The sequence below is a fragment of the Cygnus atratus genome, chromosome 4 (assembly GCF_013377495.2).
Source record: "Cygnus atratus isolate AKBS03 ecotype Queensland, Australia chromosome 4, CAtr_DNAZoo_HiC_assembly, whole genome shotgun sequence".
NCBI lineage: Eukaryota > Metazoa > Chordata > Aves > Anseriformes > Anatidae > Cygnus > Cygnus atratus.
Window position 1 is genome coordinate 65,238,363 of NC_066365.1, and position 25,405 is coordinate 65,263,767.

The window sequence follows — 25,405 nt, forward strand, 5'->3', positions numbered from 1 at the left end:
AAGACTAAAGCCCCCAGGCTTAGGTTGGATACCCATATCCAACTAAATAAATGTGATGAAGGATGGGGTTACTCATGAACTCAAAATGAATAAGTGCTAAATCACCCTAGTATATCAGGAACTAGAGGCACCGCTGGCCCCAAAAGACTGATTTCTAGAGAGCTGCAGTGTGCAAAAACCAACAATAAATTTGCAATCAAGTTTAAGTGCATCACATTTCTATAATTACTCATTTAAAAAAATCACAAAGAACAGAAGACATTAAAAATCAATGTACCTTTCCTCAGTCTGTATCTTATAAAGAAACTTCAAACACTGTTAACAGCCTCAGGAAACAAACATCCCCATTTTGCGATGCTCCCAAAGGATACCAATTACATAACAGGACTAGGTCAGCATATATTACAAACTCTACAGACTGTGCCTAAAACAGCAACTGTATTGTTTGCTGGTCAGACAATTTAAGATTTTTTCCTACTCTGAGGAATGCAGCAGCATTCTAGTAATTTCATAAAACAGCCCTGAAAGCTGTTTCCCATCCAATAACACAATACTGCAAGTAGGACTCAGACCACTCCCGCTTCATTTGCGGCTGGGGAACACAGACTTCCAAGTTTCAATCTTATCACATTTGAAGACTAAGCGTAATCATTTCTTCTGCACCAAAAAGTTAAATGCAAAATGCAGCATCTGCTAGCATAACGCTGAAGCTCAACATTTAAGAACAAAGTAGGCTGGAACAACAAACATCAACAGGTCAGATTTCTGTCTCACATATGCTGACAGAGCTAGAGCAGTTTTCTTAGAAGCCTCCCCAGCTCAGGGGCTTCAAAGCGTACAGCAATGGCTCACAAATGTGCAGGCACCTTCCCCAAGGCCACCTAACCTGGAGCCATATCGTTGGAGAACTGCTAATTTGCAGCTCACACAGATAACATTTAGACATCTAAGGCTTTGACAGATGTGCAGGGCTGCCCCCCGCCCCCATATTCTTGAAGATGCGCCTTGCAATCATCACTGGTTGTTAAAACACAGTCCGCGGTAATTATTGCTGTGCTCTCCAAGCCTTTGCTGCAATACAGCAGTGCTGCGGCACGAGGCCAACTGAAGGCTCGACTCTATTTTAATCCCACTATAATTATAAATGATGGATATGCAGTCGAGATGCTTTTGAATTTTTCTTTGCACGAGGGGGTATTTATGCATTGCAAAAGAGCACTGCAGAGAAATATCTGAGCTAGCACCGACTGAACTGGCATCAGAGCCGATGGAACAATGGTGGCTCTATGCTGTGCCTGCGACAGCGCTGCTGTCAGGGCGCACCGCCGCGCTCAGAGCCAAGTACAAAACACACCTTTTCACCATCCTCCATTAAGCAACGTTGACATATCTATTAAATGCAGAATGAAGAGAGAAGGTGCTGACAGGTTTCTCTGAGGCAAAGCAGAGGAGAAACACGCTGATTAGTTGTTCAAAGGACCGTGGTAAGTAAAAAGTTTTTGCATGAGTTGGAACCGGAGAGCACACACTGGAAAATTTGCCATAGGGTGGCTGGGTTGAGAGAGCCACCATGTCCCCCAGGCTGGCAGGGGATTGCCATTGCCATCAGGCCTTGCACTGCAGTGAAAAGGACAGATGCAGACCCAGACACCATTTCTTAATCTTGGAAGAAGCTGGCTCACTACAACAATATTTTTTTTTCATGTTTTTATCCATAAATGATTCAATACTTATCAGCAAATATTTATATATATATATATATATATATATCTTTTACTTTGGAAAGCAACATGTCCCTGCACTTTGATAGGAACATCACTTCAGATGAAATACACACTGTTCCTATTTTAGTGGCCGCCTATGCACTTGCACAATTATCAGCTAATTCAAATGAGAAAGAGCTTTGCTTCTACGTGTTTTTTACTACCTGACGGGTCCAGCATGAAGCAGTACCATACTAATGATTGTGTAAGTACCAAATGGTCTTTGCACTGAAACCAGTGAGAAGTTCTGTACTTATTTTCAGTACAGGTCTTCTCCAGATCATAGCTGTTGTGGGGTTTTTTTTCCAAGCACCAAGGACTAAAAGAGCATAAGACATGAAAGAAAGGAGTTATATTGCTATTATTGTGTTTCACAGATAGAGAATAAAGATGAGTAAAAACAAAATAATTTCCTTAGAATTCTGTTATTTGGAGATAATAAAATCAGTCTAGTAAATCTTGAACTGGTGCCTTAGAATATGTCAGCTCAACATATGTGTCCTTCAATTAAAGTCAACAAGAAATCATACGACCAATGTATAATGACAAGTTTTGGATGAATATTCAGACAAGGCATTCACCATATGTGAGGGAGGAATACAAATTTAATCCTATATATATATATGAGGAATCTTCCTCAGGTTCATATCAGAAAGGAGGCTCTTATATTATGTTGTTTATGCTTAGAATGGATGCCTGAAGAAAATAGCCATGGTCTGGAAATTCTTTACCAGTGCCTCTCTTCTCAAGTCCAGATCTATGCTCCCAGGTTATTTAAGGCAAAAAGAGCTTGCAGCAAGACATGGGGAAATACAAGGATGTTACTTTGGGCTAAATGAATCTACCAGAGAGAGGAACAATTCTGGAGGGAGACTCCAGCCCTCAATAAGGACCTTAGGATGACATATCTCCAAGTGCTCTCACACAGGGAAGCAGAAATAGACAGTGAAGCTTCTTTCCCCAATGATTTACACACATTTCAGAGCTCCTTTCAATATAAGAAATTCTTTTATCTGTTCACTTTCATCTCACTGTTGATTCTTCCAAATACACCGTTTCCACTGGGAAACTGCTTGCCGCAAACATCCAGCCATCAAGGAGTCACTAAGAAAGTCCCTTTTTAGGGACACAGGCAAATGAGAATCATTATCATAAAGGCCTAATTATGAGGAAAGAAACGTATTGTTGCACTGAAGTTTCTCCTGATGAAGAGAGATGAAGAGTCCTTCAAAAGGTGTCAGAGTAGTACCTGGCCAGTTGGAGCACTGAAAACTTCCAAAATTAAGCATTAAAACTGCATGGCCTTATAAAACCTTATTATTATTGTTGTTATCGCTGTTAATTATTGTTATTATTATTGATAAAGGAAAACAAGATATTATAAACTATGAACCACACTGAAAAATGTCATATTTGTCTTAAATATTTTTGAGCACCATGATTTACTAGCCAGCTGGTCGAGTAGTAAATGAATAGAGGCCAGTAAAACTACACAAAGCTAAGAGAAACTGCCTTGCACTAATTAGAAACAACGTGCAGTCTGATGACACTTTATAGACTTCAATTATCATACTCGGCAGGAAGGAGCTTTCAAACATCTGTATGATGATTATTCTCCACTGGGATGTCATTTACAGTGCAAAGTATTAAAAACAGAGCCAAAAAATCAATTATAATCTTGGTAAATGAGCATATTCTTGATCTAGGGGATTTGAACTTCTGTATGAAAATTGGCTTAAAAAAGAGAGACAGAAACTGATTCAACATCAACAACAACAACAAAAAAAAATGGCAGAAAACCCCCCTCGCATTTGATTTGCACAAAATTAAACCTAAGGATCATTAAAATAATAATTTGTATATAAAGTGTGAGAACAAAAGAATATTAGAAGTCATGCCTAATGAAGCAGTGACTACCACAAGCAAGGTTCAAGCAGAGTTTTTCTTTATTGAAGCTTTTAGGTTAATATCCAGAAACACTTTCCATTAACCAGTATTACTTGGATGAGGAAAGATAATGCACACACTAGGCAGGAATGCAAAATCAGATCTTTTATCGTTTCTAAATTGTTCTAAACAAATATTTTCATATTTACATAGCAAAACACAAATATGCAAAAGTAATAATAGGGAAAGTAAAAACCATGCAATAGCCAATAAGAATGGCATTGCAATTGGTCCGTATTTAACATATTAGTGCAGAAGATTAAGTATTTTACAATCAAGGGAAACCAGTACAATGTGGAAAAACATAAATTACCAGAGAAAATATAAATACCAAAAAAAACAAAACAAACAAATAAAAAACTCCAACCACTTTTAGATGAAATAAAAAAGGTTGTTTGAATGGACTGAAGGTTTTCTTTTCTTATCTACTGATTTTCAGACACAGCTGTGTTATCTCAGAGGATATGCTTTGAAGGTATGAGAGAGCAACGCTGAGTTCTAAGAGCAAATGGGAATAGTAATGGTCAACCACAGAAAACTGCTAGAAAACATGCCAGGCATTTCATCAGAATCCTTAATCTTGGTAAAACATCTAACAGTGTTAACCTGACTTTGCAGACAGCCAATATGACCAAGCACCATGAATGTTTTGCACAGACGTTGAGACAACTTTTCCTCTTGGAGGCAAAACTTATTTGCCTTTGTAAGGACAGATTAATGAACTAGTGAAATGCTGCTGTACTTTAAGAATATTTTAAAGTGCAAACTAATGCAGACTGCAGAAACTTGCTTGCTGAGTAATGCAAAAGGCATACTTTTCCTGTGGTCTAGAGGTTGTATCCTGGTAATTAAGGAGGCACTAACCTAAGGTGTTGGTTTTGACCTTTAAAGCTCCAAGCAATCTGAAAATCCAGCCAAGAGACCACATTTTCTGTGCGCTTTCCCTCTCTTTCTTCTCCCATTTTGCTTTTCTAGTGATGATTAGAGAGAAGCTGTCATTTGGTCAGACAGGACCTGGACCTATTAAATTCCCATTCAAACTTCACAGCTCATTTCTCCCGTTGGGAACCTGGGGAGAAAACTAAGGATAACCAGGAAGAGGTATTTTATGAAGTTACCACTCCATTTTGTAGTAGGCTACTATGCAGATGACCAATTTTAGAATGACAGCATGATTTTTATGGTTAAGAAGTGGAAGGCCATCCAGACCATAGGATGAGATCTCAGCCAGCTGTGTCTAATCAAAGGTGGAGGATGCTTTCACAATCCCTGGTCCCTTCATTGCCATGGAACATCACAGCTGTCACTGCACAGTGAATTTAATATCATGTACTCCACAGCATTAAATAAAAGTCTGAATTTCACATGAAAATTCAAGATAAGTAGGGTAATGCAGGATGTCTGCAGCTGAATTTCCGCAGCACAGCAGTCTCAGATGCTATTCTGAGCAGTAGCAACTACTTAAATAAGTAGAATCAGCAAGTGGCCACATTCCCTATTGTTGGAAATAACAAAGCTGGAACACCTCTAACAGGCTACCTAGGGATTACCTCAGCTAAATACAGCTTTGTTATCCAGAAAGAAAAGGATTTTTTTCAGCCTGACAGCACCATAAAAACTTTTGTTCATGCTGAATGGCACATGAGCAGAGATTGGCATTTATAATTTTCTGCTGGTTAAAGACTCATTGTTGGTCCCATTGAACTAAATGAGGCAAAACTGCCATTGATTTCAGTCAGATTGTCAGCAGACCTTAAAGACGCTAACCATCAGCACTTATTAATATGGAATTATCAGCATAAAACATATTGACTGCTTGATCTAAATACTTTATCTTCATTCATCACAACACTTCCTCCAAACGAACAAAGACAGAAAACTAAACCCCGACCAAAGGTCACGCTGAACTTACAAATTGCAGTGACTGCCGATACCCATTACTGTCAGCAGCAGCATAACGTGTATTGCACCCGATCAAACCGGTAGACATAATACAAAGCAAAAAATACACAGCAGCCCCCCTCTGCTGCCTCAGCCAGAAACGTCCTCCACCCTTCCACATGAAACATGAAAAACCCATAAAAATGAATTCCCACTACTGGCTGCTTATTTGCAGAATGCCTTTAAAAATAAAAGCCAGCATCAACTTGTGACTATAAATGCCACAACTCTAGTAAAAAGCTCTTAAACTTCATTAGTATTCTTTTTTAACTTAAGAGAAATAATTAATGTACTATAAAGGAGAAAAAGAGTGGTAAAAATCCTAAATTTAATTATATGAATGGTATTCTATATACATTTAATTGCATAGCAGTAACACAACCACTTTCATTACTCTTTATAGCTTCAGATGCCCATTAGCACAATCCCCAAGGTTCCTTATGAATAATTAGATTAGGAAAGGGGGACTCTGATGAAACACAATAGGATGCAGTGCTTATGAAACAGCACATCTTGAATCCAGATGCTGACATGACAACATCATGAAGAGCTAATTTGCACATCCAAATTAATACCGTCATGATGATAATATAAAAGAAAGATATGCATATAAAACGAGCTACAGAAAATAATGTCAAAAGGAATTGAGGTACTTATATTACAAAAATACATCTTTTTGACATTTTAACCCAGTTGGAAAGGTGTAAATAGACTAAGTGTCATACTCATGAATATAGCTCTACTTAAGCAGACTTACCAGAATTTAATTCTCTGTTTGGCAACACATGGGCAGGCTGTTTATTAAATAGTTCTACCCATCAAACATGTGCAGCACTCACATAAACAGGTAAATAAATTTCATTACACTTTATTACACATCTGTTTCCATTCGATGCACTGAGTGTTTTTGTATTATTTGGTGCTTCTCAGACATGTAACATCAACAAAATCAGCTGTGATATATCTTTTGAAGAGTATCTACATGGGCATGAAAGACACAAACAAATAAGGTTGTAAAGATATTTTAAAGAGAGTCAGATATGCCTGAAGCTCTCATAACTTGTCTGTCTGCATATTTACATGTCTGAATAGTTAAGAAATCTCCCCCTCAAATCCATTCAACAGAAACTAATGGTATCTTCATAGAAAGGGAAATCATTTTCTTCCACTTCTGTGGTTCTTGTTCATATGAAGTTTAAAACACAAATAGGGATTTGCAAGGCAGAATCTACCATTTGCTGCTCAAGAAATGTCAAAGGTGTCTGTTTGCTCTCCATATTTTCCAGCATGTAACATACATTTATCCTGTTTGCCCTATGCATTTGAGAATACATCCTGCCAATGTGCACTTCTTAAAAATTTGAATTCCTGTCAAGCTGATGGGATCCCTTTGGAATAATGAAACATTATACATAAACTCTGAAGAAATTTTAATACTGCTGAAAAGGATATGGCAAAAACAGAAGGATAAAAGTGAACAGACGGGACACCAGCAAGAGCCATAGCACTGGAGGCATAACATTAAAGATGATAAAACAACAATTTGTGCAAATGAAATCATTTGCAATTATCTTATGATACAAGTATGGAGAACCTCAATTAATTGGAAAAAAAAACACATCATATTTAAAGCTAATAATAACAATGTTCTACACAGAAGGTACTTAACATGAGAGGAATCAGTACATCACTGAGACAAGGAGTTCAATAGAATTCAAGTGAGATGCATGCATTTATGCACTTACCCACTGATAGAACTAATTATGGCCAGAGTTCTACTAACAGAAAGATCTATATATCTAGATAGATAGATGTAAATATATATTTAAAAAAAAAATCCTCAAAACAATCATCTCAACATTGTGGAAAATACAAGAAACGTTTTTCTGCACAACTGAAATATTCTTAGAAGTAGATGGGATGCTAACAGTGGCAGGACAGCAAACTTTTTGACTTGGTATTGGGAAGTTAAGATGAAGCATGTATTATTTTTGTGCATAATATTACACCTACTCCATGAGCAACAAAAATTACAGGGTGCTTCATTATTTGTTCTAACAAAACATTTCCTTTTAAAAAGTTCAGAGTGCCAGGCATCTTCCCTACCACATCCCACCAGTCTTTGCTTACTGAAATTTGATCCAACACTGTTTAAATTGCTAGGAGTTCCTTCCAGGGACTTCAAGGGAAACAATATCAGGACAAAAGTCTGAGTAGAATATGTTAGCAAAACCAAAAATCAAATAACCAGCAAGACACATAGGCAACATGCAGTGAGGAAACATATGTGAGGCATAAGTGGAAGCTTTCACAGGTATATGAAAGCATTTTCATGAGCTTTCACCACTGTTAACCCTCATGCTTCCTGTACTTATCTGCCTGTTTTTTGTCACCTCTTGCTGTGCTCTAAGTTATAAGGTTCTAGTGGCATGTTCATTTTAATCACCTATAAGGCATCACACGCTCTTGTGGCACTGATATGAATAAATAACAGGAGGCCTTTTATATTGAAAAGGCACAACCAACTGCTCTTAGTGCTGTACTGATCCACATTGAAGACAGCCACAATTTGATGTAGCCCATTACTTCTAAAGCCCAAATTTTTGAAATATTTTTGAAATATATATATATATATTGAAATATATATATATTTTTAAAGCTCCTATGCGTCACCATACAGCTAGTAGTCTCCCAAACGCTAACACACAACTGTACAAAACACCATGACTAATCCCTGAGCTGTCATCCTGGAGTTTTTTCTCCTCCCAGTCTGCCTGCCCTGCGGTCTTTCTCAGTAGCAGCACCGATTCCCATTGCTGGACTTACATTTTACAAAGGGATGACATCGGCGTTCCCTCATTCCCTCATCTGCTTTCCTGTAATTCTCTATTTAAAGGTATTTGTAGAACAACAGCAGGACAACAGGAGGTTGGTTTTATTGCTACCTCCATTACATCCCCGCTGTATTCAGATCTTGAATCAGTCTAGCAACTTCATAGAGGATTTATGCTGATTTTTTTTAATATAAAGAAATAATTTACAGATAAGATCTGCAATAAAGCTCATCATTCATTCCTCCTCACTAGTCTTTTTATTAGTCTCATTAATATTGCTTTTCTGTCTACAGACCTGAGACCTCGAGTGCTTTCTCATCTTTAATTTCTCTCACCTAAATAGGCCCATGGGACTTATCTCAAGGGCAATATCAAGTATGTGCACATGACTTTCCAAATTTTTATGCACACATCTAGTCTCTGATTTTCAGTGATCACAACTGGTTCCTTAACTGTCATTCCCTTCTCCGGGAATCAACTAAATACATATCAAGAGAGATGCAAATTTGCCCGGATTGGTGACAACACTTCAGACTGTTTAAGTGCATTCACAGTTCTGGTAGCAGAAGTTGTTATTAAAAGAAACCCTTGGGAATCTACATGGTTAAATTTTTACTGAAGCCCTCATATCTCTGCAGCCACCTAGGTTTTATAGTTGCCTGAACATCATACTCATCAAAGAGAGAAACGTCTTAAAAACTACAACATTAGGTTATCAAAGCATCCTGCCCTGAAAAAAAATAATAAATTAATTAATTAAAAACAAACAAACAAACAACAACAAGGGGAAAAAAAAGAAAAGGAAAATGAAGTACTAGCACTGGGGAAAGATGATTATTGTGTCCACATCTATTTAAAGCAAAGATGTGTACAAGCCATTTCATAAGTCTTCAGCTAGGTCTGGAATTTGAGGGGGGGAAATTGTGTCAGCTGATGAATTACAAGCTTAATTACATCTGGGATAAGACATTTTAGAACCCAAAGGAAAAATGATTTGCTGAATGTCAGTATGCTCAGATGCCCACCAGTGAGCAGTCCCTCCTCTATTCCAGGGTTTCAGTGAAGACAACATACATGTCAACCACAGCAGAAGAAACACAAACTAATGAAACTGTGTGTAAGCTGTAATTACACTGTCTCAGTGAATGGCACTTGGGGTATTGTGAACAGATTGTACATGTTAATTCACACAGGGCTTAATGAAGCATTCCCTGTTCTACAAACTTCACCACTTGATTTAATTAACCTTCATACCTATACATGCACCACCTACCAATCATAAATGTTGGAAAACCCTCAAATAAAATGCAATGCTTTGGAGCTATATGAGCAGGGTAACAGAGGCTCAGTTTATGTTCAGTCTGACAGCTCAAAAGCAAATTATAAGGTTCTTAGGTGAAAAAAATTCATGTGACAAATCTGGCCTTAAGTCAGCTCTCCCAGATGCAAGACTTAGTCCCTTAAAATGAAATTGCAACAAAGCAGAATCAGTTCATTCACAGCAATAAAACTTTCCCAGATTTTACTAGCAGAGCATCAAACATTAACATAATCTAGAAGACACTACTTAGATATTAAAAGATGACGGGCTGCAGTACAAAACAGAGAGCTAAGGCACATCTGAAGATGTACGCATAGTTTTGTACAAGACAAATAAATAAATACATAAAATTACCGCATTTTCACCAACTCTTAAAAAAGTAAAGGACACTCATCATTCTTCCTTAAACATAAAGACCATCACCTCAGAGACCAGGGCAGAGACTCCTTTTACATGCCCGGGATGGAACAGGCTGCCTACACCCCGCAGGCCTCACACTGGCCTGAATCTTCATGTTTGCCAATGGCACAGCTTTCTAGGCTTGCTGCTTCAATCAATGCTAGAGCCTGGCTTACCTTAAGTCTCTGCTTTAGTCATTTGTGGCAAGATACTGGGACACTGCAAATAAATGGTGCTTTCCTGCTTACTTCTAAGAATGAAGCATGCACCAAACACAACCACATGTGCATAGTTTCTTCCTATATGAGTGTAGATTCCTGCTCAGACCCTCCAGAAATTGAGGGCCAATATTTAGAAGTTAAAAGGCAAAAACTGAGGGAACGAAGAATCAGAACTGCACCTCAGAAAGACATTTCAGTGGCATAGGAGCAGGCAGGGATCCTCTTGGCAGGCTGAGCTCTGCTGAATTTGGTTCACAGAGGTATAACAGCTGTGCAAACGATAAAGCAGAACTCACTTCCTTTGCCTCCTTTCCGCCATGACTAAAATTTACATAACATACTTAACATCTTAGCATTTTACTTCATTAAAAAAAATCAAGCTGGAATTACTTAATGCACAAATTAGAAAAACACTCAGCACTGGCTTAGAGAACACATGCGGCACTGGAGAAACATTAGCAAAATCTTCACAACAGCAAAGAGTAAGGGAAAGCTGTGGAGATAATTTATGTGAATCTCCAAAGTCACTTTAATGGAATCTCTCATAAAAAATTAATCTGCAAAAGTTAGCAAGCATGACAGAGGGGAGGAGAACCAGTGGACTGGAGAGAAGTTGGCTGAGGGATAAAAGGGAAAGTTTGCCAGCCACACAAGATGAGGACTCTGTTTGCATTTTAAAATTGAATTGGCCAAATTTATCAGTCCAATCCTAAAGGCTTACATTACAAGCAAAGAGAAATAGAAAGACCTTCCTACACACTTATAGAACAGCATAGATTCTTGCTTTAAAAAGAACAAAATCAAAACCACATACAGTAAAATAGAAAAAAAAAATCCATAAAGAGCAACCACATTTCTGGTTACATTCTGTCACTCCGGAAGAGAGATTTTGAGGAAGGGGCAGAAACCTGTGTAATAGAGGCCATAAAACAGGATTTTGAATTAACTGAGAATTCAGACAACCATGACAATTTAAACAGAAGGTACCAAATCTGTCTTTTTACTTCAGTGGTGCTATGCTATTCAGTTCGCAAGAGAATCTCGACCAATGTCAATGCCATTTTGGCATAAAGGATAATAATAATTGTATTTATAATATATCCCTCCAAGGCAGCATGCAAGATCACTCAAGCAAGTTAAAACACACCATGAAAATATTTAAAACACTATAAACCTGTATTTACTATTTCTCACTGCAGTAGAAAATTCGCAGTCACTGTAAAGCAGTGCAGCATTTTATTTTACGAGATTTTATTGATGCAACCAAATGAACAAGTGCGTTGCTCATTAATACAAAGAGAGGAGTAGCTAAGCCCACGTGCTTACCTCCCTGAACTGATGCTAACTGCTCAAGGGCCAGCCTTCACCTTTGCTATTCTCTCCCTGACTTCCAGCTCTCGGGCCCTGGCTGCCTGGTGGTAATTTGAACCTCAAGAGAATGGATACAGAGAGAAATATTATGGTGCCAGAAGGTGGTATCTCCTCCAGGAAGACTAGAGCAGAACAGATGACACTGCCAATGGTGTGGACCATTTTGGGGAGGGTTTGGCAGGGAACATGCTTCGAGTCCGCTGTGGTGGTACCACAGATCGCATTGGCCAGGGTGGCACAGACTGCGAGCAGAAATGCTGGAGGTCCCAGTCCAGCTTTGCCTCTCACCTGGTAGAAAGTGAAATTGCAACTGGTGCCTTCAAACTCCCCTGAGCTAAGTCTGACACCAAATTCTCTCAGTTCCCTGAGTCATCTCAGCATGGGTAGTGCACAGTAATGGGGCCCCCTTCCTCCTGACATTTCCTCCTCTTCTTCTGCAGTATTGCTGAACAAAGTGGACACTAACCAACAGCTCCACACAGTCCAGCACAATCTGAATTAATTAACAAGACTGGGCACAGCTAACAGTTCAGGATGCTCAATGGACTTGGTAAGAATTTGGGCCTACCCCTACCAGAATTAGGTGAGAATGGGATGAGTTTTTTTTTTAAGCTAAGTCATTTCTGACTAACATACTCGAGTGCTCAGGGAAGCCTTCCGTTTCAAAACAGAAGCACTAATTTACTTTAGAAATCTCTACAGGTCATGTGGAACTGGGGAACAGGCATCCCTGTTTTCTGAGCTTTAGGCAACTACTAAAGAGCCTTTAACTGTGTTAAAGAAGCTCAGTTTGAGCAAGCTGAACAGAACTAAGTGATGCCTTAGTCAGGATCCTGCAGTCCTGAAATGCCCAGGGCAGAAGCTCATCTTTTGGGGATGTGTCCATGTGCTCTCCCATCCTCCCTGCACAACCACCTCACAAATGGACCTCACCACACCTCACGCTGTGCGAGGGTTGCTGCTGCCCAACACAGAAGGCTGCTGCTGCCCCTTTACAGACAGACTCCTCACCCGTTGCTCACAACTCTTGAGGGGCAGTAGGAGCAATAGTTGGCTGCCGAGACATCGCTCAGCCGACTGCTTCTCTACACCTCCTCTAGAGAGGAGTCACAGCAGGGTGGCAGGCTTGGCCCAAGTATCCTTCCCCACTGTAGTCAATACACTGCACATCAGGACTATGCTTCTGAGAGGCCTAAAAACCAAGGAAATGGTCTAAATGTGGTGATAAGCATTCTTGTTCAAACTGCTATATTCATCACTAAAAAAGTAGCTGTAGCTTTTATAAACATTACCAAGAGGAATATCTTCTGGGTTCCTTACGGGGATCACTTCCTCAAGAGTCTGAAGTTCCTGTCTTGTCTGGAGTGGTGGAAGAGTAATACATTGGGTATAATCCCGGATTTATAAGAATATTGAACTGAACAGGCAGAGAATTAAGCTCACTGCAATTTTAACACCCTCAAATTCTAGTAACTGCAAATAAAGGAAATCTCCCTGAACTAGCCCAGACAGCACATTGAGTTCATTACTGTAAAGCAGGGTAAGTATTAACAGTGAGGACAGCGTCCTCTCATCTTCCTTACAAAACAAAAGCATAAACAATATGCTATTGTTCATGGACCACAGAAAACACCCTGGTCTTCTGGGTTTGTAATCAGACCTCTTCTCCAAGACCAAAGCTGAAAAGTAACTTACGGCCCCAATTCACATGTACTTGTTACGACAAAACAAAGCCAGTGGGGCTGACTCCCTGCTTCACAGCTCCAACTAAAAAGCCTTTTCCACCCTTACCAATGTTATTATGGAACTGAATAAATTATTAAACCTAAATCACCTCCCCATGTTGCAAAACAGTCAAAGGTGAACCAACAACAGGTGTTTTGTTTTTCCTGGGACTCTGAAAAATCAGAGGGCACTGAACCAAGCTGCTTGTGTACCACACAAATAGACCTCAGTGGGAAACAGCAAAATCTATATCATATTCATGGCTTCAGAGTTCAATGGATTGGAGACATTTTTATTCTGGTCTGCAATTTAACAATACAGTGCAGAGCAGAATAAAGCAATAGACTTGGAAAAGCTATTTATAGTGCATATGCCCCAAGGAGATATCGCTAATAACTAATTCATTTCACATCACGCATCTGAATGCAATATGAAAACTTCCCAGTTTCTTATCTGCACAGGAGAAAAGACCCCACTGTGGCTTTCTTTAAAATAATTAAGGATTCCTTACCAAAACATTTTAATCAAACTGAGTCTCTACAGCAGTCTTTTCTTTCCCTGCCTTCTATTTGATTCCTTAAGAGATCCATGCCTATTAAAGTTTTGATAAAAGCATTTCACAACATAGCAGTTTGCCAACCTATTAAAACTGACACTCATTTTCCTAGATAACACATTTGTTTATCACATGGTTTTCTACAAGCTGGATTAAAATCCAATATATTGTTGGTTGTATCAACAGGAAACAAATGGAACAATCTGCTAAAGAAACAGTGAGCAATGCAACTGTTATATCTGCATCTGTGGAGATTTGGGTTTAGTTTAGTTTTTTGTTGTAGGGAAACAGATCGGCTAAGTATTATTCAGAGGATGAGACAGCTGAATATTTATTTTATTAGAAATGATTAAGAATTAAAGAAAAGTTAAGAAAAAAGGATAAGGATCTGTAGTATTTAAGAGACATCCATAACCACAGTGAGCTTCCCTTTTGTTGCAACTGAGGCAGGAACAAAGCAGCAGACAGACACAATACTCAGTGCAATGATAGCCTTCTAATGATAGCTTTCTAATTTCTCCACGCCCACAATTTATGTTTTCTTCTTCTGTTCTTCCACATGCTGATTCCAGGTGTTACAACAGCTTGACTTCAGTGAGACTGTCCTGAGAACAGTGTGGTTTCAGCAAGTACTAGTGCCAAGGCTGTGTCGCAAATAAGCCTGTAGGGGATGCTGCAAGGAGACCCACCTGGTGTCCTACTGGAGCAACCTTTGTCACAGGACTGCACCCAACTCTCCAAGAAAAATAAGGGCCCTTGTGGGCAACAACAACAAATAAAACTGCTGTAGATGATATATAAAGACTTTGCAAACAAGGACCCACTATTAAACTCAGAACTTCCCAGAATTTCTCTTACTTTGTAATTAAAAGGCTAGTTTGAGTTAGCAGGTTTTATGCTGAAATTGTCATTAATTTCTCTAAGAAACAATGCAATTAGCTCCATTAGTTTGTAATTCAGTACCCCTAGGGTCCCCAGTTTATACTCTAGCAACATCCTAATTTACTTTTACCACAGCAGAAGCAGCACAGAAAAAATATTTAGAACACGCATAAAGCTTAACTAGATATAGTGAGCTTATCCAGTTGTTTATTTACATTGAGGGTTCCATTAACATGGTAGGAAACACCAGGGACGAACACATACGTACACATCCTAATGACTTAAACAAAACTTCCTTTCCAGTGAGCGACCTGTGCCAAAAGCAGTTACCTTATAGATGGAGTGCTCGTTTTCAAATTTCTCAGTCATAAAGTTTAATGGGTAAAATCTGGATAAACTTGTTCTAAATCCCTAATTAAATTTAACAGAAAGAATGCAGATCTCCTTCAATAACCCTAAGGGCTTTCAGGTTTTGTTTTGTTTTGTTTTCCCCCCTTTAGTAGAATAATCAGGCAGCATTAGGAAGTACTAATCAGATGGCAGCTGAACAGCTGGTTCCAGAATTGGACCTTTTCTAGGCTGTAAAAGGATATAGTACTTTTTATTTGCGTGTGCTGGTTTTCTTTGGGAAATGGAGAGGAGTCACTTTGAGGTTTGTTCATTTTTATACTGGGGGAGGGCTCCTGGGGTTTTTAGTTCTGTTTTCACTTTTGCTGTTTGCTCCTTTCATTATCTTTACTGACCCTGTGCTTTAGTCTGAATCATATTAATCAGAAAAGAATTATTTGCAGCAATTGAACAGCAATATATAAACTACTAAAATCATTAAAGAAGCTGTCTAAATTACACTGACAAACAGGTAAGTAATGAAAAGTTGCTAAGTGTAGTTATTAATGGGTTTTAAAATAATTGCTAAATAAAACAGTTGCAGCTGCATAATTTTTCAGATTTTGCTTGAGCTACAATATGTCCAGACGCCATGCTACACATTAACATGCAAAGGGCTCCACACAACTTCTGCAGAAAGAAATCAATTTAGCTGTTTAGACTCCTAAATGTATTCAGATAAGGCTATTAAGATAAGGTTAACAACACCAGCTATTCAAAGTGACTGCTACTTGTTAATTTTTGCTCACACAGTATTTAAAACTTTGAAGACATGATGTGCTACCCAGTTATTCCATTGACTCTTTAATCGCGACTTCTGCCCATCAACTTGGTGGCAGATGACTCTTTTTTTAAGCTAATATTTAAACTAATCTTCATTAATTGCTGCCCTACTGTAAACTAGTTAAAGGCTTCATTACACAAATAGGTGAAGAGATAAAAACCCAGAATAGAACAGAAGAAAATGCTGTAATGAAATAACTAATAATATTGCATGAAAGCTTTTCTCTGTTTCCTTTGAAGGTCAGAATTATTTATTTTTGCAGGGAAGTTCCTGGCTTTCACTTCTAACATTTTGTAAAAAATAAAAGAAAAATGCATAGGTGTGCAAGTTTGTTAGTTATTACCCTTGCACGTTTTAATGGTGAAAAACACAGCACTGCACATAAACTGCATCTAGAGGCATGTAATAGCACGTCAGGTTTATGAAGCCTTTAATTACCCAGTATCAGACCGGTCGCATTAGCACCACCTCCGTAATACAGAACAGTGCAAGATGAGAAGGCGAAGAAGTGATCTCCTCATGAAATGTATTTATAACCACGGCACCGCAAGGGAACACAGTTACCGATCATCCTGTCTCCCTATGATGTACCAATACAGGATCCTGATGTGCCAGTACATCAACTTGTCAGGAGCAGCTAGAGCACTGCTAAATAGCAGCACAGCCAGCAGCCGCTCGATGATGTTGCAGTGCTGAGCACACAGAGAAGTTCGGATCAGTATGCTGCTGCTGAAGAAACATCACTTGAGCTGCTGACCACGTTTGCTGTGTTTTTAGATGGGGATGCAGTGAGATAAAATGAACGGCTATAAAAGCAACCACCACACAATACCATATTATATGTGGTTCGCAGATAGAACAAGAATAACAACAGCCCTCTTGCCTGTCTATTGTTGTGAAGAACTGGAGCCTCGTTTTGAAACCCTCCTCCGTGCCAAATTCATGCTCTAGCTGTGAATTTCAACAGGATGTAAAGCTCTGCCTATTCCTGGTTTTCTGCCATATCCCCGGTTTTCTGCCATATCCCCCACCACGTTTCCCACCCTGCATCACTTCATCAATGCAACAAATCCATTAGGCCCTTGTGTTACAGAGACCTCTGGCTATATGGACTGCTCTTTAATGGATCAGACTTTCCCTCCATATTAAATGCTCGATGGTATTAGTTAGTAACTCTTTTATCTCCACAGAATCCCTTTACTAGTTGAAAATGTAAAACAACTTTTCTATTATTTTCTGCATTGCTCTGCCCCTAAACTTTTCTTTGTTATTTGTCTCCTAATGCTGCAAGGTCTCTCTCAGTGTGTGTTTATTACGTTAGCACAGCCCGTTTTCTCCAAGAACAGCTTTTAGATTTTTTCCACTGAACACTTCAAATCTGCATCCTCTGCTACTTTCTTCTAATGATGTTCATCACCAGCCCTTTGTGCTGGTGAATTGGAGCTAAGGTGATCCGTATATTGCTATGCTCCAACTCAAGCTAATATCTAGCTGGAACATCTTGCGTGTTATTACAAATGTTTAGTTATATATGAAGACTTCTAAAATAAAGGAAAAACATCTGGGTCAAGCACTCAAAGACAATGATAAAAGAAACTAATTTACCACGGGAATTTCAAGATTCCTTTCTATACGTTTAATTCCTTCACTGAATGACTACTGAGGTAAAATAAAGTTCACTTGTGATTGTACAGTTAACTACAAAAGCAGCTAACAACAAAAAATAAATAATAATAATAAAATAAATCCAACTTTTCCTAACATTTATGCACTTCTCTTCAGGGAATGTTTTCATTCCACATTTTTAATGTCCACGGGTCTCAGGTATTTCTAAATTATGTAATTAGTAAGTATTAAATCCCTTTTATTTACTAGCAGGATTTAACGGTTGTATCTTCAGACTACGGCCACCATTACAGTGCTATCTATGTTAACAGAAATCTATCATCCCACAAGGACCTGACCCATCCTCTCTTCTCACAGCAGGCATTAAACAGCAGTGCCTTGTGCCAAAGCCTATGGGTAGCTATAGCTTCCTTCGCCAGCTCCCAGATATTCCCAATGTGGTGCTCACAGTTCCTCCTGCAGTAGGAGAAACCTCTCTCAAGGCCTCTCCTGTCCAGAAATTGTTTTATTGGCAGTCAGAATTTTCCTGAGAATTGCAAATAGAGTACCGCAATACTTTTTCTAACCTAAAACAACCATTAAATAATACCAGAATTTCCGTATACAAAGAAAATGAATTTACCTTACCCAAGTGCTGTGACCTGCCAACTGCTGAACAGATAGATATACAATAGATATAAACACTTATCACAAAACACTGGGGGTGGAGAAGGATGGCAAGTATTTGACGCAGACCACTCCAGGCTAGCTAAATGTCATCGGAGATAGTACTATTACTCAGCAAATGGCAATGTGCTTATCTTCCTGCTTCACTAATAACAGAGAAAAATTACCTTTTTGTGCACCAAAGGTGTGATCTGACGCTATTGATTGAAAAGGCAGACATATATTTAATTATTCATTATATTGTACTAACTAAACAGGAGAATGATGGGAACTCTTCATCAACCTCTCAGCAAGTACATATATTTTAAAATAATTGTATTCAAAAGGATAACAATCTGTAGACCAACTCTGCCAGCCTGAACCTCCATGGCATTCATTCTTTAAATCCAGTATCTTTTGCCAGAGAACAGAAAACAGATTTTGTGTAACAGCCTGAAAGCCACATGCAACTTGCAAATTCTTTGTGCATGACCTACAGACTTCTTTATTGTGGTCATGCTCCACAGGACCAGCCGATCATTTACTTCATGCTGATCATGGTTGCTATAGGATATCCCTCAGAAAACCTGGACGTTCACAAGAGGCCAAAAGTGCCAGCCAATCTATCTCAGGACCGCCTGTTCCGGATTCAGCAGCTCTCCCAAGTCCTTTGTGCTCTCTGGAGAAGCCACTGGAAGATTTTGTATCTGGTCGCATCCAAAATAAAGATAAAGCTCAACATCTGAAGGTGGAGACATGGAACAGCTGCAGCTCAACATGCAGCATGAAGGAACTGAGAAGACACAACCAGGAAACATTCCCCCATCTTTGGCCAAAAGGAATGACAGCTCTGAAGTCTTCCAGTTCAATATCCAATCACATCACAATTTTAATAGCCTCTGTGCAACTGGATTAATATTCAACCAATGTCATACTCAGATAAAGCAATAAAAAAAAGGTTCAGTAATCATAATTTTAAGATCTCATGCACTGTCCAAGCAGAGCTAAATATTTTATTGGATACCAGAGGAAGTAAGTTCTTTAACATGTGAACCAACACAATCACACCAAAAAAAAACATTGTGAAACTGGTGATATTCTATGTTACTAAATCACCTTCCCTAGAGTTTAGAAGAGACACAGGTAGGAGACAGAAGATACCCCCATCTAAAACAAACACAAAGAGAAGCTCTAGCCTCAGAAAGCAAGCCAGTTGGCACTGAGATTGCTTGCTTGTTTCCAAAGCTAGCTGAGGTGCCAAAGCAGATATAAACAAACCTAATTATTAACTATCATTTAACATTATACTTTATTGATTTTTTTCTTTTGATAACAGAGCTGTTATCTTACAGTCAAAATCTAAGCTTTGTTAGAACACAGTCTGTTTTCATTTTATGATTGCTGAGTACACAAAGTAATTGCAGAATATATGTCAAAAAGGTGGAGTTTGGTTTTAGGTTTTCACTTTTTTCTTTTCCACAGGTAGTAAGACAAAATAAAGTTGTGCTGCCAACAGTCCCACTGCCTACCTGCCACTGAAGGCAAGTCTGTAAATCATAGCAGTGGGTAAGCTTCCCACCAAGCTGCAAGCCTGTAAGCAGCTGGCAACATCAAATGCCAGAGCCAGGCCAGAAATCTCTTTCAATTAATTGTTTTAAGAGCACTTTTAGCAGGAGGCAGATGATGAAAAGACAGTCCATAACAATGGGGACAAACCATACTGTCACAACTATCCAAAAAGCAACAGAATCAAGAGTAAAATGAGATCAAAAATGGTGAGTATACATGACTGTACCTTGGTCTATCATTTGGAAGATATAATCTATCAGTGCAAGCAGTGCAGCTTGTCTACTATATTTAGGGCTAAAACCAGATGAATTCAGTCAAGGATATCTGAGGATTCTAGATGCCACCACAGTCGCCTTGCGCACAAGCTTCCTTATAGCTTTCCCTAAAAAACAAAGAAATTCAAGACAAAAAAAATGGTGAAAATTTTCCTCATCTAAGGTTCATTTTTCAAGCAGGAACAAAACTGTTGACCCTGTAAGCAAGCAAGCACCTTGTTCTCTCAATCACTTTCAACAACAGAAAAATACTTCCTCAATGGACTTTCCCAGACTTGTAAATCACAAGCTTCAGCCCAGATCTCTCTAGCTCCTATACTCACTTCCATCTGTTTAATTAGCTGACACTCAAGAGAGTTTCCTCTCTCGAGTTTCCTAATTTCTTGAATTACCAGGCAGGTACCAATAGTTCAGTCCTGACCTAAGTCATTGAAATAATTAAGTACCTTGAAAATTCCTTAGTCTGAAACCCTTTGTACAGCTACTGAAGGGATTCCACTCAGATTAATCAATTTACCCTCCATCAAGAACAGTTCTACAGAATACCTGTTGAAGCAGGGTTTTAAGAAGCATTAACTGCTTCATTCAATAAAATTTTAAACAGACCCCAGAGCCTCAGACTACAGGATTTAGAGAACAGGTGCCCTTTTCTCTTTTACTGGAAGGCAGGATCTTCCTAATGAAAAATGAAAAAGTGGTAAGAAAGAAAAAAGGTATCACATAAGCATACAAATAAAATGCTCTATTTCAGAAAAACAAACTGCATTCCTGTCATCAGGACATAAGGAGATGAAGTTAAGGAACCCATTTTATATTAATATTGATATTCAAACCAGAGCAGCCCAAGCTATCAACCCCTCATCCCAGGTCTGTATAGCATCAAAGAGAATAACTTGGTGGATCCTTGTGGATATATATTTTCCATTTTAATTTGTATCTTTCAATTTTCTTCAAAAGCCTTTCTTTTCTAGAAGGTATATTGGAAGAAAAATAAATGCAAGTACTGAATAGGAAAAAAAAATCTATTATACATGCCAGGATGATTTCAATGCTTATTTACACATGCTTACATTTAGATTTGTAGATCTTTGAAATTCAGAAAGATGAAGTGCTGTATCAAAGCAGTCCTTTTTATGAAGGCATTTGTCATTATGTGAATCTAGTCCAGACAGCAGCAATCCATTCAACTTAAGTCACTCAGGTGTGTGTTTGCACACATCCTACTCACTGCAGAGTTTTTCTTCTACTTTCCTTTTTACTATTAAAAGCACCACTCTTAATAAACGGTGAATGTGAATCAAGCCCACAGTATTCTTTTGGTAGAAATGGGGCAAGTCCTCTGGGTATGCAAACCATCATAACCCTATTATAATTTCCAAAAGCAGCAGAGCTATGATAAGTTACACCAGCAGGGGAGTGGTATATATGATTACTTGCAGAGATTCATTATAACAGTGAAGAACTATCAGTATGTGTATGCAACATGTGAAAGGTAAATAAAGGGACGTGCAGCAAGCCGAGTCTTTGAACACCGTATCAGTGCACAGAGAATTCTTTATGTAACTGAAGTGAAATTTGCTTCCCACCTCTTATACTGCACTTTCCTTAAAATGACAGGGCTCTGTTAAATGAAATCAAATCCCTTATGACTTGCCTTGCAAGCTGAGTGACAAGTAGATAAGGGCATTTAGTAGTCAAGGGCAATTTCTAAGTGAAAGCATATAGGAATATATGTGTAGTAAAGATGTTAATTAAAAAACAAAAAACAGCAACAACAAAAAACTAAAATAACATCTCACATATAATTTCTTGCTAAAGTATTAAAATTCAATGGCCATTGCAGAAAATACTTTCAAGACCTTGAATATTCTTCTCCACTTTCTGGCTTAAGAATTTTACATGCTCTTCTTTTTTTAAATGACTGTGGCTTCAGTGACTGCAGTGCTTGAGCAACAAATAAATTCATTTATCTCTAGATCACCTACGCCACCACTGGGAGACCTCATCCAAGCATTTATTTGCAGCAGACAACTACAAGAGAACTTTGGTAAATTCTCCTGTCATTACACTGGGAGTCATTTGTTGAGGTTTTCTACTTCTACATTTCAAACCGTCATCCCTTAATAAACTACAACACACTACATCCCAGTCACCAGGCAAAAACCTGGACCAAAGACATAACTTGCAACTTAAAGAATACTGGCAGTGTACTTATGAGCGTTTCAATTTCATAATAACCTTTGGGATGTTTTCCACTGAATTTTTAATGTTTGCAACAATTCCAAATTAGCATTATTTTTCCTAAGATTCCTGTAAACATTGTGAATGCCACCCACCAAAAGACCATGTCCAAGAAGAAACTCTTTGTTCTCCCTCCTCCAAATTTATTTCTAGATGAAGGTAAGAATCAGTATAAAATATCCCACGTTATTATAGTGAAAAACTATCTTCTATTCTCTACTGACCTTCCATAGTGACTGCTGGTCATTGATATATGGTCAATGATAATTATGAGGTGGTTCTCTTCATACCAGGTGAGAGCAGAGATATCAGCATTCACTGTCAGCACTTTAGCCCACAGTGGAACATTATTACCTCCATATAGAAAAAGAAGGGATCAGGGAAAGGAACCAAAAGCTCTCATCAAAGGCTTAAAATAGGAGTATCTGATATCCACTGGGAAAGGATATTGTGCCAAAGACAAAAGGTCTTCCTAGAGTAAATCTCCACTTTTTTTTTTTTTTTTTGTCTATTTATTTCCAAATTCAAATAGGTGTTTTCACCTACCTGTTGTTATCAGGTGTACTGTCTGGGTTTTTGATGGGCTTTGGCATATAACATTGTATTCCTCAAGTGTGATTTCTAGCAATTTCTAAATTGAAATGAAGAAGTTTTATTTGTGTATAACCATGACTTCAAAGAGAAAAGGGTTGTATAAAAGCAGCAGTATTTTTCATTTGTCCTACTGATACAATTGCAGACAGATTGGGGATGAAAACAAACCTGCCTGCAAGCACAGAAGAGCTTCTTAAAAATCTGTAGAAGACTTTGTCCACAGAAGTCCATCCATCCTTTTTGGATAGTTCATCTCACACAATATGTTACCTCTAACCAACTTGTCGTTCTTATGACCTTAGATCACTGCAGTGACACAGCACCATTATGACCTTCAAAGTCATTCCACATTACATAGCAGCCTTCCAGAATTTTCTGATTAGCCAAGACACAACACTAAAATTGAGAAGACGAGCAGCAAGTCTTCTCAAGCACTACAAAACAAGCAAGTAATCTTCCACTAGCAAGTAATAATGTCAGAAACATACTGCCTTTTAGTAACATAATGAAAAACGTGAGGCCTATGTGTTGTAGTTCAATTGCAAATGGCCACAGAATAACAATTTAAAAAATTAGCTGTAAATTACTGAAGTCTTTGAGGTGACAACATACAGAAACTAGTCCACTGATTAAGTTTTTGTCACCATCCTGAAAATGTTGGCTGGGACCTGTTACTAGCATTTAGTTATGTCTTAGAAAACACACCAAAAACACTGCCTGTGATACATATTTTCTCAAAACTCAAATTCTGCTGTTCTCCCTACCTCTGCAGATTTTCAAGCCAACAATAGCTGCTCTTTTGATTACAGCTCTAGTCTGTGTGACCGATTCCCTATTCTGGGCTGAATCATCACAAAAGCAAGCGGATTGGCTAAGTCAAATGCCGAATACCATAGCAACTGACTTCCAGCCTTGCAAACGTGCAGCAAGGATTTTAGACTTGAACAAGAGCTACAAGTGAAAACAGCGGGCTAAAAGCAGACCTGGTGTAACATCAGCAATGCAACAGAACTAGAAAAGTCACTTAACCCCTCCCTAATCTTTTCTCCTTAATACCTTTCAACTGCAAAGGGCAGCAACAAATCTTCAGATTCTCATTAAAATACAATACAGCAAGCAAGGAAAAATGTGTGCTAAGGTATTGATTCAGCATATATATATAGCCAATTCAGACTCTTTGCCAAAACAAATGGGATTAAGTATTGGAAAATCAAGTCAGGGAAATGGAACAATAATAGAGGTTGATCTCAGTTTTAATTAATAATCATATCACAATAATAAAAAGGATTGAAAGCTTCTAAAGAAACACCTCAAAATATACTTAACCCTACTTTGTCTAAGTTAGTGACTACCTTCAGGAACATGTTAAAGTATTCAAGATGCTAACAATAAGACAACCACTTAATGGCAACATCCTCTAAGAACTGCATCAAGTCTACAAGAAAAATACAGGAAGCAGCACATTGCTCTAGAGTAACAGCAAGAGTCCTTCTGCTTCAGGACAGCTTAACATTCTTCCAGGCAGCTGAAGCTATGAAGTCTTTGCTTGGAAGTAGATGTGTCCCTATATTCTAGGTGAGCTATAACAGGCCTTCAGTGCATTGCACAGTGAAGAATTACAGCCTTCTCTCTTCTCCACCATGTTTGGGGCAGCTTGTATGCTGGAGACTCTATTCCTTCTTTGTGTTTGGGCTTTATAGTCCAGGAATAAACTCAGCTCCATCCTTCTTTGTGCATCCACTGAAGTGGCATTGAAAACCTGCTATGAAGTAACCTATCAAGAGAACCAAATACAAGACCGAAAGCACAGCTACCTAAACTACTTTTAATATTAGGGCTAGTTTTTAAATCCGAGTTAGGACTATAAATCTACAGTATCAAATTAACTTACTTGATCTCTCTATAGACATCATTACTCCTGAGCTCTTGCTGACATTGAGTACTATAATCCACCCACATCTATGAAAATCGAGACACTTGTTTGCAGTTAAAATAAGAGGAAGGACCTTACTTCAGGTTCCTGAATTTGAAAACACTGGTCTGATTTTCTTTCAATGAAATAAAATTTTTAGTTAGTTAGCTGGTTGACTTTGACAATGAAAACCCACAGAATTCTCAAGGTCTTTTGACCCTCAAATTCAGGCAGTCTCCCAGGGAGTTTACGGTCACAGGAAACACTTCCATCAGAGACTAGACACTGTGAATTAACAAAGCGTAGTTGGTTTTTAGAGATAATTTCATTGTACTCATAAATTTCTTGACATGTTCTATTCGTGTTGCTACAACGGGCATATTTCTCTTTTGTCTCAAGTCTCTGATAATTC

General features: G+C 38.4%; 1 protein-coding gene across 6 annotated transcripts in view; it reads right to left on the reverse strand.

Moving 5' to 3' along the window:
* PPP2R2C (protein phosphatase 2 regulatory subunit Bgamma) overlaps positions 1–25,405 on the reverse strand; it is a 188,638-nt gene that overhangs the window by 67,181 nt on the left and 96,052 nt on the right. For 2 of the 6 annotated variants that reach the window (XM_035547190.2, XM_035547188.2), the window contains exon 2: positions 20,198–20,353. The exons of the other annotated variants lie outside the window; for them this stretch is intronic. In XM_035547190.2, the coding sequence (XP_035403083.1) occupies positions 20,198–20,210 (13 nt within the window). In that variant the 5' untranslated portion in view covers positions 20,211–20,353. The remainder of the gene's footprint in view (positions 1–20,197; positions 20,354–25,405) is intronic. 6 annotated transcript variants of the gene reach the window in all.